We start from the raw sequence: 14,905 nt of genomic DNA, 5'->3' as shown, positions 1-14,905 counted from the left end.
GATTTCCCCCTAACTGATGGCCAACGTTCTGTCCTCGAGCGTGGACTGAATCTCATTCCGCTGACGAACCGATGGGACGAGTTCACCACCCGTCAGGACGTCGTGAAGTTCTTCCGCCGTATGCGTTTGCGAGCCTTCTTCCACGACAAGGATTCCAGGTCAGTTCGTTCTGATTCGGGTACGTCTACTCAGATTGAAGACTTGTCTGAGGTCATTGCTAAGCTTGCGCCCACCAAGTCCACCTGGTGTCCAGCATCCGGTCTCAACAAAACCGTCGACCGCGTCATTGAAAACTGTCGCGCAGAAATTAAACGCCTTCAATTCAAACCTAGTCTCAAGTACATCAACATTCTATCGGCTGAACGCGAAGCACTGAGGTCTCTTAAGAACGATGATACCATCGTCATTAAGAGGGCGGGTAAGGGTAGCGCTACGGTGGTTTGGCATAAGGACTTATATATCGCTGAAGTGGAACACCAACTGTCTGACGTTGCGTCCTACGCTACGGTTGACCGCGACCTTACACAAGAGCATCAAGATTTTGTTGTTAGCTCTGTCCGAGGTTTCATTGACTCTGGTGACCTCCCCCTAACGCAACCAAACTGGTCGTTCCCAACCCACGCACGACAGTCTTCTACTTGCTACCCAAAATTCACAGATCTGGAAATCCAGGCCGTCCCATCGTGTCTGCTTGTAGTTGTCCCACTGAATTGATATCCAACTTCCTTGACACCATTCTAACACCCATTGTCAAAAAGCTCTCGAGCTATGCCAAGGATACTAATCACGCTTTACGTCTGTTCGATGAATTTGAGTTCCTAGGTTCATCCAACTTCCTTTTCACCATGGATGTGAAATCTCTTACACATCCATTCCCCACGTGGGTGGTTTGGCTGCGCTCAAACGCTACTTAGATCTCGGCCAGACTCGGGATCCTCCTACCAGCACTCTGCTCCGTCTGGCTGAGTTGGTGCTCACATTGAACAACTTCGCGTTCAACGGTGAGCACTACACTCAGACCAGTGGTGTGGCTATGGGCACACGGATGGGACCAAGTTATGCCTGTCTGTTTGTTGGCCACATCGAGGAGCAGATGCTGACCCAGTATCAGGGCGTGTAGCCGTTAATGTACCGGCGATACATCGATCATATAGGCCTAGTTGGTGCTATCAACGGTACATGCTATGATGTTAAGAATTTCTTAGCGTTTGCGGATGCTTTTCACCCAGCACTGCGCTACACATCTGATGTGTCGCAATAGTCTGTTATCTTCCTCGACGTGCGCGTCCAGATCTGTGCGCGGAAACTTGGCACAACCGTCCATTACAAACCCACAGATTCCCACAGCTACCTGCAGTATCAATCGTCTCACCCCCTCAAGTGCAAGAACTCCATCCCTTACTCTCAGTTTCTCCGACTGCGTAGGATTTGTAGTAGCGATGCCGAGTTCTCTGCGCCAGGGAAGGAAATGCTAGGTTTCTTTCATCAGCGCGGTTACCCTCTGGTTATCACAGACGCTGTCTTCAACGCCATATCTTCATTCCCATGCGAAACGGCTCTGAAACCCACCGGGGCCAAGCGACGTGATTGCGTCCCCCTCGTACTCACATAACACCCTCCCAGTACGTAATGTTCTTCTCAAACATTTTTGTACACTCGGAAATGATGCGGCCATAGCTTCCATTTTCGTCGAACCCCCGATTTGCGCGTTTAGGTGCAATCGTTCTGTCGGGGACATGGTTGTACGTTCCCGGTTAGATTTTGTCTCGCCGTCAAAAGCAGGAAGCATTTCCCCCTGTCAGTGCCCCAGATGTAACACCTGCCCCTACATAGTTAACAGCCAGTCGGTCGTCGGCCCGGCGGTAGATGCAGAGTACGCAGGGATCATACATGTGTAACCAATGGTTCACATTTCAAAATAGCAGGAACCAAATTTCAGGTTAATTGAATCCCCTTTTGAAAAACTCTTGACTTCACTCAATTCAGGATTCACGATACAAAAGAGGTTTTGCTTTATTGGAGGGAAAGAGCCAAGCCGATCAATACGAGAAATACAAAGTAAATGCAGAGAACACCAGTGGCCACAAATTGGAATATGGGGTTTACAGAGAATGCAGGATCCTGCTAAGTTAAAATACACTTTGAGCTCAGGAAAAAACTTGGCGCCAATGTTCTAGATGTACAGATGAGTTGCGACGAGTCGTTCCAAGGTGAGTTGCGACGAGTCGTTCCAAGGTGGGATGACAGGAGTCCGTTGTGTTGTGTATAGCAATCGGCAAAAGTGAAGGGCAAAGCTCAGCCGAAGAAATGTAACTGTAACACAAAAGAATACTTGCAGATCTTGCAAGGTTAATGCAGGTGATTAGTGATGCAGATGCCTTGGTGTACTTGTGCTGTGTCGGCAAGTCACAATATATGTAGCTTGGTGGCTGAGAGGCCTGGAGACAGCTCTTCAGGTGGACTACAGAAACTCCCGTCCGGCACCCTCTTTCAGAACATGCAGTTCAGTAACTAAGATAGAGAGCATAGTGGTCCATGCCACATTACTAATACAACCACATTCAGACATTTGTGGTTTTAGTAGCTACGTTTTTAGCAGTTACGTGCTTTAGTAGCTGTACATCGTGTAGGAAAACCTCACAATAAAATACCCTCTTGCATGTAAGTCAACATGTGAAGGAGAAATATCTGAGGCACTGACCTAGAACAAATCTTAAATCTAGACAGGATTTCCCTGGGAATACATTTCTCAGTCCAACACATCATAAGGTAGGAATCAATCTAGGAAAGCTCCAACTGTTAATCGGACTGGTTATATGTACAATGTAGATATATATAAAAACAAACCTAAAGCTTGACCGAGAGACAATTCATATTTCTAATTTCTGATGGATTCAACGCATATCAGAATCTGCCGAGTAAACCAAACCCTTTTCAAATAAATCGTAGTCGTCGGAAAAGCATTTCAAAAGCATCAGTCCAAATTGTAGGACTGCAGTCGGTCTATCACTTACACCATGGATGTGATGGGTGATAAGTCCTGACTTATACATATATTCAAAATCTGCTCATATTTCTCAGTGCACTGAAAAGCACAACTTATTCCCAGTCTCCACTAAGTTATTAGTCAAGGTGATTGAAAAGTACACTCAAACTGCCTCAATTAATTCACGAAACACATGTCCTAAGCTAAATGAAAAAGCAAAGCTTTCTGAGGGAACATCTCTTTTGGATCTAGTCTCAGAGCAGTACTGGCTAGTGGAAACTACGAGATACATGTATCAAAACTTTCAACATCATAAATCTGCTGGGACTTTTCAAAAATATCCCAAAGTCCAGACTTCTTGTAATCGATCGGTAAACTTCTTTTCACAATTTACAACAAGAGTCACAGTGAAAAATACATTGACTAAACCCCAGAAAAGTTACACAACAGTATGAAACGATATAAATAGGAACTCAAACTTACCTAAGATAGAGAGCCAACACTCGTGAACATAAGGGGAAAACTTGGATTTTGAAGTCCTCCAGTCCAAAGAAAAGTAGTGCAGAGCACAGACAGAGTTCGGCAGGCATGTAGTCAGCACGATGGCAAAGTTTGGAATGCCCAGTTTGCCAAAACTCTGGGGCAAACTGCTCCCCAGAACATGCCTTTGCCACATGATTAGCTCACGCTCTCATTGGACAACTTAAAAGGTGGCACACACGATTCCAATACTGATTGGTCATCTAGTATCTAGGCAGATGAGCACTCAGCAGAAGTTTATGGCTTTCACAGCTTGGAGTAAGGTATGAACAACAACTATGGATTAAGTGTCTCAATATCCTGCTGATCTCCTGAAAAGTTTACTTGGAGTGTACACACTGGTGTACTAGTCAGAAAGTAAAGGCAGTGGATACAAAGAGCATCCTGTGATCTCCTAAGAAAGCAGTAACATTAAAGACAAACTGAACAAAGAGCAGGCTTTTTGACAAAAGGAATAGGCAATAGATCAAAGGTTAACCACTGGAACACTGCTTACCAGTAGGAAAGTCAAAGCTCAGGAAAGAACAATTTAAGTATGCAAAAGGAAAACATAGTCATGAAGAAATTAAATTTTAAGTTGTAACCCGAGACCTCTTTTGGGACGTGGTTACAAATGCATTACAAGTAATGTGGTTTATTGCATTACATGTCGTCGCTGTGGTAAACTGTACATCGGAGAATTGACAAGAATATGATATAAAATCAGTGGTCTGGCATTATTTGATTGTCCGGCATTCGGTAACTGAGTACCTTCTTCAGGACAGCTTTTGGAGAGACCAAGCGTCGCCTTGGTCACCACTTCGCGGAACACTTGCGCAGTGTGCGCCAACAAACACCTGGTCTCACTGTTGCGCAGCACTTTTGCGCGCCGCCGCCACATACCCTCGGTGACATAAGCGTCTGCATCCTGCGGAAAGCGTCATGTGATGTATAGCGTAAGGAACTGGAGCAGCGCGTCATTTTCGAACTTCGAACGCTGCATCCAGGGGGAATGAACGTGGATTTCTCTGCGTTCATTAAGAACTGAATCTGCTTGCCCTGAATAAGGTACTCAGTTACCGAAAGCTCGGCAATCACATATTCCTGAGCACTGATTTTATATTACATTCTTGTGTTTGTATGTTGGTCGACCCCAGAGAGCTCTCGGGTCGCGCAAAGTGTCTCGAAGGTCTCCCATTGTATGCATACGCTACAACGCGAGCGTCCAAACGTCTCGCGTGGCGTCCGTTTAAATTACGTCACAATGACAAACAATGAGTCATCCAAACTGCACAGGGCAGTAACCATGGTTTGAACTTTGCACACGTGCGACAACCCCAACAGTATACCATGTTGAAACAGATACCGTTTTGCCACCGGATTGATAAGTTACGCTTACGCTTACGAGAGGCTTACCTCGCAGTTGTTTATATTGTTCTGCAGATTGTTTGCTGATTGATCACATTATTTGAGAATGAGGTAGGTAATAATTGATTTTCTTTTATATCCAGGTGACAAATTTAAGTTCGAAATAATCAGTTCAAGTTCAGTGCTTGTGTGATTTGTTATTTTGACGTGCAAGTACCAAGGTTATGATGGGTGGTGTGAAGTCTTCGTTTGACATCCAAGGTTGAACAAGTAACTGTTACTCAACGTTGAATAAGTAACCGTTGACATTCTGCGGCTGATTAGGATGCACATCCCTTGAAACGATGGAGTGAAAAAAATGGTGCCACCTACATTTCAGGGCTCGTTTGACCTCGAAAAACCCTATGCGCGCCCCAGGTTGTGAGGAGTCCTCGCTGATTGAGGTGAACAATGACATCAGATTCAAGGGAATCTGAAGGCGGGGCATCGGGTTTGGGTATTTTATTTCGATTTGAGAAAAGTGAGGTGTGATGCATTCACTTTCCTACTCTTGTTTGCAAGCAAAGAACTCCATCGACAAGACTACAGTCAAAGCCGTTTTGACCGTGGAAAACTGAGTTGCCCCAGTTGAAATGGAGGCAACCTGGTCGCTAAAGTGAACAGAAACACTTCGAAAAAATAAGTTTAGACCCGAGGCGTGAGCTTGATGTGTATTATTTGGATTGACTGAAATAGTTTCGATGAAAACAGCAAGTAGGCCCTATATAAACTAACCGTTTTTCCTATTATGTAAAAACCCGTCGCTTACATTTGTGGGCTTGTTTGACCCTGAAAAGCCCTATGCCTGTGCAAGGTTGCCTTTGTGGGAGAGAGTTTATACTTAATTACCATAAACGTTTGCATTTCAGATCGATCTCAGTGATTCTTGCAGCTGGCGCCATTGGCGCTGGTATTGCAGGGTTTGCTGTCTTCAGAAGACTGGCTTCCAGATCTCAAGAGGAGATTGCCATGGAGACAGCATTGCGAAGAGTCTGGAAACAAGATGAGGCATCGTACGAAGAAGTGGGACTCAATGACATCAAAAGGTATGTTTGATGGCCGATCAAGCTCAACCAATCTTTGTCCGAATCAGAATGAAAGCATTCACCAATCGGTGAAAACCTGCAACATAAAAAGAACACTTAACAAAGGAAGAGTTTATGCCGGTCAACAAATAAATGTGACAGTATATACTGAGGCACTCAAGACTCTCTTTCAAAACTGGGTGGGAATTTTAAAATTCTAGTCGTATTTGAACATTACATCTTTTCAGCAAATGTGTGAATCTTGTTCTGACTAAATTGCTGATAACTAAAGGTAGTTTGTTTGCAGTCATGCATTCATCCTTATAAGGACAACTGTTGAAAACTAAAACTTTGTTTGGTCACAATCTGTTTGGTAATACTGTATTAGCGAACGGATAAGTCTTGAAAAAAAGAAGATTTTGAGTAAATGGAACACTAAAACTATTGATACACACTTTTGTTCCGCTATTTTATAAGGTAGTTTTGCGCCATTTTGGTTTCTATTTTCTGGCTTGTTTCCATGTCACGTCATATCAGAGAGGAAACCTCAAATTTCTATCGCACAAAAATTTCTTTTTTTTTCTTATATTTAATTGGACTAAAGTTTCTTCTTTTCTGGCGTATTGTGTGAATAATTGGCAATAAGCCAATGGTAGATCTTTTCACATTAATGTTTTCAATCAGGAAATTGGGGTTTACAATTTGAATGTGATACACGTATAGATTCTGCTGTAGGTTAAAATGTCAGGTGCTCTAACTTTTTGATTTTTATAATTAAGATTAAAATATATAAAAAGTAAGCAGTTTACAGCAGCTTTCATATTTTACTTTTCATATAAAAAGGTAAAAAGGACAGTGTCTTCCCTGAATGTCATTACAATAACATCATCAGTTGTCCAAAACAGAATGGACAACTTTAAACGTTTTAAAAGTTCACTGTTCAATAAACTTAACTGCAAAATAGTGATAATCTTTGCCTTCTACCTGGTCAAAAAATTGGATTTGGGACATATTCCTACCCCCAAATCATTTCAAACATTTACAATAGCACATTTGCTGTTTCTCAAGTTCAACTCTGCGTGGTGAATTAAAAACTACACAGGTGAGGCAAACTAAGCACACTGTTTGACTGATATTCTTGTAGATGTTTTAAAAACACTAATTTCATTTCGTTTTATTATCTAGTTGCTCTGTTCGAGGTGTCTTGAGGAGAACTGATCCTCGTCTTGCTCTTCAGGCTATAAGTGGAAGGTTAAAGCCTATGCCACAGAAACTGACCAACAGTCCCGACTCCACGTTTGAGACGCCCACCAAGGATGAAGCAAGAAGCTCATCCAGTCTTAAAGACCACACTCCATTGAGTGGCACCAATGGAGGAGCTGGCCCTCTTCATTATAGCAGTGGGGAAAATGCAAGAAACAAACCCACTGCATCCATCAAAACTCAGGCTGCTGACCTTCCACGAGAGCCTGTCCATACATCAGTTGCACCTCCTAATGAAGAAACATCAAAAATGCTGAATGTAGAGAATAGCCCAGTGGATAGCAAACACACCGAATGCACCGTCTCATCAAGTGTTGATGCAACCAGCAACCAAACCCCTTTCTCCCCTGCCAAGAGAGCAAAACCATCCACACTGAAGAATGATTCTGCTGAGAAAGAACAGGCACATTTTATGTCCTCCTCAGGAGCTAAGAGTGAGGATAATACCAGCGACCAGGACATTGCTGGAGACTCCATCTCTGCTACAGAAGAGATAGAATCTGTCCTCGCGTCTACTCCAAAAACCTCATTTCGAGTAAAGAGTGCTCCTATAGAAAAAGAAGCTACCACACAGAACAAAGCCAAGGGAGTAACAAGCAGCCAAGCCATAGCTGGTGAAAACTATATATCTACTGATGAAGGGCCAGAGAAAGTCCCCTCTCACAGTCCAAAGGAAGACAATGTAGCAATCCCGTCCCAACTGAAGAATGATTATGCAGAGAATGAACAAACAGAATCTCTATCAACTACAAAAGCCCCTGTCATGGAAGAACCCAGCAACCAAGCCATTGCTGGTATAGACTACTTATCTATTGACACAGAGACAGGAAACGGCCACTTTTACTGTCCAAAGAAAGATGAAACATCAACCTCGTCCACGTTGGAGAATGTTGCTCTAACGAAAGAACAAGCAGGATCTCTAATAACAACCATAACAGCCAGAGTCAAGGAAGACCCAAGCAACCAAGCTATTGCTGATCTAGACAGCATATCCAAAGATGAGAAGATAGTGCAAGTAACCTCTTACACCCCAAAGAGAGATGAAGCGAGAACCCCATCTCAACTGGAGAATGATTCTGCACAGAAAGAACAAGCAGAGTCCCTATCAGACACAACAGCCACAGTCCAGGATAAACCAAACAACCATTCCTTGACTGATGAAAACTGCAACTCCGCCGATGAGATAACAAAGACTGTTCCATCTCACACTCTAAATGACAACAATACAACCCCATCTCAACTGGAATATGATTCTACACACAAAGAACAAGCAGGATCTCTATCAACAACAAAAACCACAGCTGATGAGGAACCAAGCAACCAGTTTGTTACTGATGGAAACTACGAATCTACCGGTGAGGAAACAGAGAGTATCCCCCCTCACAGCAATCAACCAGTTACTGAGGACAACGCATCTACTTATGAGGAGATACAAAGTGTGCCTTCTTACACTCCACAGGAAACTGTTGAAGCAACCAGCTCAAACTTGGAGAATGATCCTACCAAGGTCACCGGTAAAGATAAATCTAGTGACCAAGGCTTAGCCACAGACCACATCTCTGCTGATGAGAAGACAGAAAACATTCCCTCTTATACTGCTGGAGATGAAGACATTTCAACCCTGTCCCAGCTGGACAGTGACACAGCAGAAAGGGAAAAAGCAGAGTTTCTGCCAACCAAAGACACAGTCAAGGAAGAGCCCAGCAACCAAGCTGTTGCTGATAAAGACTACAAATCCACAGATGAGGAGACAGAGAGCATAATATCATCTTACACTCCAAAGGGAGACAATGCAAGAACCCCATCTCAACTGGAGTATGACTCTGCAGAAAAAGAACAAGCAGGGAGCCTATCAACCGCAATCAAGGAAGAACTCAGAAATAAAGCAGTTTGTGATGAAAACTACACATCATCTGATGAGGAGAAAGGGAGTGTTCCCTCTTACGCTCCCAAGAATGATTCTGCAAAAAAAGAACAAGCAGAGTCTCTATTAATCACAAACACCACTGCCAAGGAGAAACCAAGCTACCAAGCTATTTTTGATAAAGACTTCAAATCCACAGATGAGGAGACAGAGATGATTCCATCTTGTAGTCCAAAAGAAGACAATGTTACAAGCCCGTCCCAACTGGAGCATGATGCAGAGAATGATCAAGCAGAGTCTCTATCAACCTCAAAAACCACAGTTGAGGAAAAATCCAGCGGCAGTGAAGCTGTTGCCAAAGACCAAATTACTGCTGTTGAGGAGACAGAGAGTGTTCCGTCTTTCACTCCTAGGGGACGTGACACTCCAACCCTGTCTCAACTGGATAATAATCCTTTAGAGAAAGAACAAGCTATGTCTTTATCGAGCACACAAACCACGAACAAAGAACCAAGAAACCAAGCTGTTACTGATCTAGACTGCCAATCCTCTGATGTGAAAACAGTGCACATCCCCTCTCACACTATAAAGGAAGACATTGCAAAAACCCCATCCCAAGTGGAAAATCATGCTGCAAGGAAAGAGCAAGCAGAGGTCTTGTCAACTACAAAAACTACAGTTGAGGATGAACAAAGCAACCATGCAGTTGCTGATGAAGACTTCAAACCCGATGATGAAGAGACAGGGAACCTTCCATCTTACACTCCAAAGGAAGAGTTGGCCACAACCAAATCCCAACTTGAGCATGAGTCAGCAGAGGAAGAACAAGCAGAATTTCCGTCAACCACAAATGTCACAAGTAAAGAAGATCCCAGTGACCAAGCCATTGCTAAAGACCACATGACTGTTGATGATGAGACAGAGAGCATTCAATTTTGCTCTCCAAGGAGAAACAGCACTATGCATATTACCCCATCCCACCTGAAGAATAACACTGCAGAGAAAGAACAGGCACGGTCTCTATCAATCACAAAGGTCACAGGTGAAGAAGAACCAAGCAACCAGGCTGTTGCCAAAGATTCCATATCTATTGATGAGGATGAGGAAACAGAAAGCGGTCCTACTTATACTTCAATGGAAAATGATACAGCAATCCCATCCCAACTGAAGAATGTTTGTGGACAGAAACAAGTCGGGAGTCTTTTCACCACAAGGGCAATGGGCAAGGATGAACCCAGCAGCCAAGCCATTACTAAAAACTTTGTGTCTAATGATGAGGAGACAGAAATCATCCCCTCTGACACTCTAAAGGAACATGACTTAGCACCAAATTCCAAACTGGAAAAAAGTCCTGCCAAGTTCAAAGGTGAAGTTGAACTCAGTATTAACCAAGATTTTGTTACAGACCACTTCTTTGCAGATGAGAAAACAGGAAACGACTCATTTCACACTGCTAGAGATGATGACATGGCAACCCTGTCCTGGCAAGCAAATAACCCTACAGGCAGGCAGAAAGAACAGGCAAGGTCTGTATCAACCACAAAGGGCAAAGGTCATGACAAACCCAGCAATCAAGATATTGCTGAAGACCATATCTCTGCTGATGAGGAGACTGAGCACTCGTCCTCTTATACTCAAAGTCAAGATGACAAGCCAGGCCCGTCACAACTGGAGAATGATCCTACAAATGACAAAGGAACAGACAGCATGCCCTCAGCAAATACCACATTTGATAAAACTACACAACTGCAGAGTATGAAATGCAACATAATAGCCAATAAAAAACTGCAGGCGGGAAGTATATCTCTACACATCACTGACAGTGAGAAAACTAGGGACTTGATCACTGATATGGATGTTGTTTTAGCCGATAGCAAGCAGGCAGAAGACAGTGCTGTCCTAAGCACATCCACCAAGGCCAAAGCCCAACCCTGTGAGATGACTCAACATCAAGTCAAAGTGTTGCAGATCAAGAATGGATTGATGGGCCGAGTCATTGGCAAAAAGGTACTAACGAAGTTGAAAAGCCTCCCCATTTATAGAAAGAAATGTTCTTCTCCATTGTATATAGGCCTCCATGTTATGTTATTTAGAAGCAAACTTTTATCGAACAAATGTCAAGGGGATGATTTCCTTTCATATGTTTTGCTTTTGTTCAATTTAGGGCAAACATCTTAAGCATGTCAACCAGCACTGCAATGTAAAAACCAACTATGGACGTCTGGATGAAAAGCATCACTTTCTGCATCTTGAAGGTGAGGACCCAGACCCTAAAACAAATACAAATACTGTCGGTTTTCAGTCGAGGATTTTGTTTCTTTTCAAGTAATGGCACATTCATTATACAAGATATGATCACACATTCGTAGTTTAAGGTGCAGATGACTGCACAGAGCATTATAGTTGTGAAATAGCTCAAAATGTCAAGTGAGAATCAGTTCTACAAAGGTTGTACAACTGGAAAATGTGATTATCATAGGCAACTAAAATACAACCATATTCAAAATTTATTTGAAATCTAAACCCAAAGTACCAGAATGTGGGTTATTTTCCAATTTGTATTTTATAACTGCAGGCACAGCCAACAGCATCCAGCTAGCAAAGGACTTCATTCAAAAACATGTGGAAACGGTACAGTTGAATTTAATATTGTCGTAATCAAAGAAATTCAGTTTAAGCAAAGATAGATTGTAAAAAAAGAAATAAATGCCCCATGGTACTTCAAAAAATGCTTGAAATTTCAAATATTTATAAAAAGTTAATTTTCGTTCAACCCAAAGGGTATTCTGGAGATACCAGTGAATGAAATTGATGGCCTTTTGCTGACAGACAAGGACTCCACAGACAATGTGATGTAAGTGTCATATCTTTGGTCATAATTAAAGCAGCTGTGGTACACATCTAATTTTACTTGATCAACATATTGCAGTTGAATGCACATGTACAGAAAAATGCATCATATTTATTTACCATATAGCTCATGATTATTTGGATTCTGCATGTTCTGAAAGGAGGATCTTTCATGTCACAAGAACTCCATGTATACTTTTCTTGGTGTATTGCAGGAAAAACTACTACAGTACTAACCGACAATATGGCAGAGTTGTTGGGCACAATGTAAGTTTGAACAAATTATTCTTCTTTTTTTAATTGTTATGAAAAAAGACAATTTGAAACTTAATGCACAGCTACCAGAGAATTTACTAGGAAAATCTGTGTTTGACAGAGTTTAATGGTAGATTTGAAATAAGGCTGTTGTAACTAAATTGATAATGAACTTATGATTGATAACCTCTCTGCAGGGGAAGAACTTGAAAGAGTTGAGAAAACTAGGGGTCAAGGTCGACGCTTTGTCTGTGAGTGGACTCAAATGCCTCTCTCTAACAGGTAAAGTAATAGAAAACACAACTGAAAAAGGAAAAATCATAATCTTGGTCTAACTACATATGCCTGCATGTAGTATGAGATTTCATTAACATATTACCTGGGCCATCAACATATTCTTCACAAATTCATAGAAACGTTCAGTTTTACACAGCCAAAGTTATATAACCCAATAAAAATATATATATTAGTCTTAAGAGGCATTCAAGATTTGCAATATGATGGAAGCGACAGGATTTCTGAGTGTTCATCACGCAGTGTGATGTCTGTTTTGCTGTCTTATGAGCTGACACTGTTCAAAAGTGTGGCCGCATCTTATTTTCTTTTCAAGTACATACAAAAAACAAAATAAGGAACTATCTGGTAAACATTCATGTCCAGGTACAGCAACCCAAGTCCAGACTGCATGTCAGTGGATCCAAGATCATTTGTCTCCCAGACTCTTTGAGCCAGCTCCGGTACCTGAGCCTTTATCACCTTCGCCATCCATGCCTGAATCAGAACAACCAACTATTCCTGCATTGATTTCTAATCAAGAGTCTTCTAGTAGCGATGTAACAAGGGCCAGGATGGACTAGGAGATATTCACCTGTTAATGCCTTAATTATCACAAAAGTAGCTAAACTTGTGGAACTGAAAAATAATGCACCTTGAGTAATTATCAAGCAACATCTGAAGGCACTTTCATTTTAAAAATGTTCAATCTCATGTCCATTGTTTGCTCTATTCAAGAAAGAGTGAATCAGACTTGGGTAAACAGAATATTTCAAAAGCACAATATTGAACAAGTTCTATCACTCGGTGAAAAAAAGTGATATCCTTATGTTGTGACAAACGAACCTTTTACCATACAGTTGCTGCCTTATTGGTAACATTTATGTAGATTTAGGAGCTTGGTGAAAGCAGACAAACATTTTCCTGAGAAATCTTTTACTCTAAATTATCCACAAGGAATGTTTTCTTAAGTGTGCACTGGTTGGAAAAGGAAGATGTGGCTTACAAATCAGTTCTTCTGAGAAGTGCTTTGTGAGCACCGTTAGTCATCATTGTTCAAAATAACGCACACGTACGTGAATCAGTCAATCAAATGAAGGAACATGAAAACCTTTGTTTACTTGATATGCAACTGCATGAGCTATGACACCTTAAATATGCTTCAGTGGAAGTGTTTGTGCACAAACAAATGGGTGAATATTTGCCATGTTCTAAAAATAATTGAATGAATGTGACAAAAATTAATGAACATAGATTGATCATAAATGTAGTGGCAAATCTTTTGTCGCACCAATCTAAATGGAGTCACTGAAAATTTTCAAGATTCTGCGGTATACTTTTCTTCACTTGTGAATACTATTTTTATTATTTTAGTGAATTTCTTGTTCACTTACAGTATGCCTGCCAGGAACAATAATTGGTACATTGACATTATAATAGAGATTAGAGATTATATTCTACTGTTGAATACTGAAGCTAGACTTCCATGATGCAGTTATAATAAAGTACATTCACATGTAAGGACCATTACAATATATGTTTATAGTCGAAAAGGAAACAAAATCATCGTAAGGAAAATTTATTGTGATATATAAAATAACAAAGTGTGTCAGATAATGTCCTTAAAAATCATCTGTAAATTGGTATTATGCAGTAACACAGATTATGATTTTGAGAAGTAATAGTTAAATGTACATCATAACTTTCAATAAATACAAGAACAAAATGTTAAAGTTTGGTTGCATTTATTTGCAGCTTGTTTGAGTTTTGTGCCGTTATCATTCTCTTCAGTCGAAGTTTTTTTTTTGGTCAAAGTTTGGCCTGCAGGCCCTGTCTTCATAGTAAGCTACAAACAACCAAATGGGGGAAACACTTAGCATGTGGGTATTTCATCTTCCACTGTGAATGAACCAATCAACAGTCGACCAAATCTGCATCATTTGACCTCGGACTTTAACACGGACATCACTACACCATTGTAATGGGAGGGAAGGGGGGTGCCATCATGGAATCTACTGATGGATTGATTATTGGCAGATTGAATGAATGTGATTGTTGTCCAATTCCCCAACCTGACACGTGATCTTCCCCTTTACTTCTCCATTCTTGCCAATAGCACCATGATTAGGCAGATGCCACTGGCTAATTGAAGGTGTGACACACCCACACCCCCCTTCAGCGACACCCATGAACTTGAACCATTTCACCTGCCAAAAATGACTAAGACTTCTTGCAGAGTAATAAGCAACTGGCAGGGCATGGGAGTTGAGATGAATTTGGCCACAATTTTGGGCACAACACAGATTTCTTTCCAAGTTCAAATGACACACAAAAGGCTTGGAGGATATGTCTAACAAAATGAGGTACTTGAGCAATTACACGCATCTTTGGAAGAAACCCACAAGAACGAAAGAGGTATTTTGTAAATCGTATATATTTTAATAGAGAATGAATCAATATATA

The 14,905-nt window shown here is 41.5% G+C and overlaps 1 protein-coding gene and 1 long non-coding RNA gene across 2 annotated transcripts; one reads left to right on the top strand and one right to left on the bottom strand.

The window, feature by feature from the left end:
- Nucleotides 1-1,988: 1,988 nt before the first annotated feature.
- Nucleotides 1,989-4,611, bottom strand: LOC147796169 (uncharacterized). The gene is made up of 2 exons (XR_015428333.1): nucleotides 3,470-4,611; nucleotides 1,989-2,511 (listed from the first exon to the last, which is right to left on the bottom strand). It is a non-coding gene; the product is annotated as an uncharacterized LOC147796169 (long non-coding RNA).
- Nucleotides 4,612-4,829: 218 nt separating this feature from the next.
- LOC110988596 (uncharacterized) lies at nucleotides 4,830-14,175 on the top strand. Its single transcript, XM_022252290.2, has 9 exons — nucleotides 4,830-4,984; nucleotides 5,782-5,958; nucleotides 7,123-11,071; nucleotides 11,229-11,319; nucleotides 11,640-11,695; nucleotides 11,845-11,918; nucleotides 12,130-12,181; nucleotides 12,367-12,451; nucleotides 12,830-14,175. The coding sequence occupies exons 1-9, from the start codon at nucleotides 4,980-4,982 to the stop codon at nucleotides 13,024-13,026; spliced, it is 4,686 nt and encodes a 1,561-aa protein (XP_022107982.2). The 5' UTR covers nucleotides 4,830-4,979; the 3' UTR covers nucleotides 13,027-14,175.
- The last annotated feature ends 730 nt before the right edge of the window (nucleotides 14,176-14,905 follow it).

Source organism: Acanthaster planci, linkage group LG18 (genome assembly GCF_054643075.1).
Source record: "Acanthaster planci isolate LZ-2023a linkage group LG18, COTS_SCS, whole genome shotgun sequence".
NCBI classification, from domain to species: domain Eukaryota; kingdom Metazoa; phylum Echinodermata; class Asteroidea; order Valvatida; family Acanthasteridae; genus Acanthaster; species Acanthaster planci.
This window is presented reverse-complemented; position numbering and strand designations above follow the sequence as displayed.

Coding starts and splice junctions, on each gene's coding strand:
- LOC110988596 (XM_022252290.2), top strand. Junction 11,320..11,639: donor TCACTTTCTGCATCTTGAAG/GTGAGGACCCAG, acceptor TTATAACTGCAG/GCACAGCCAACAGCATCCAG. Junction 11,696..11,844: donor TTCAAAAACATGTGGAAACG/GTACAGTTGAAT, acceptor TTCAACCCAAAG/GGTATTCTGGAGATACCAGT.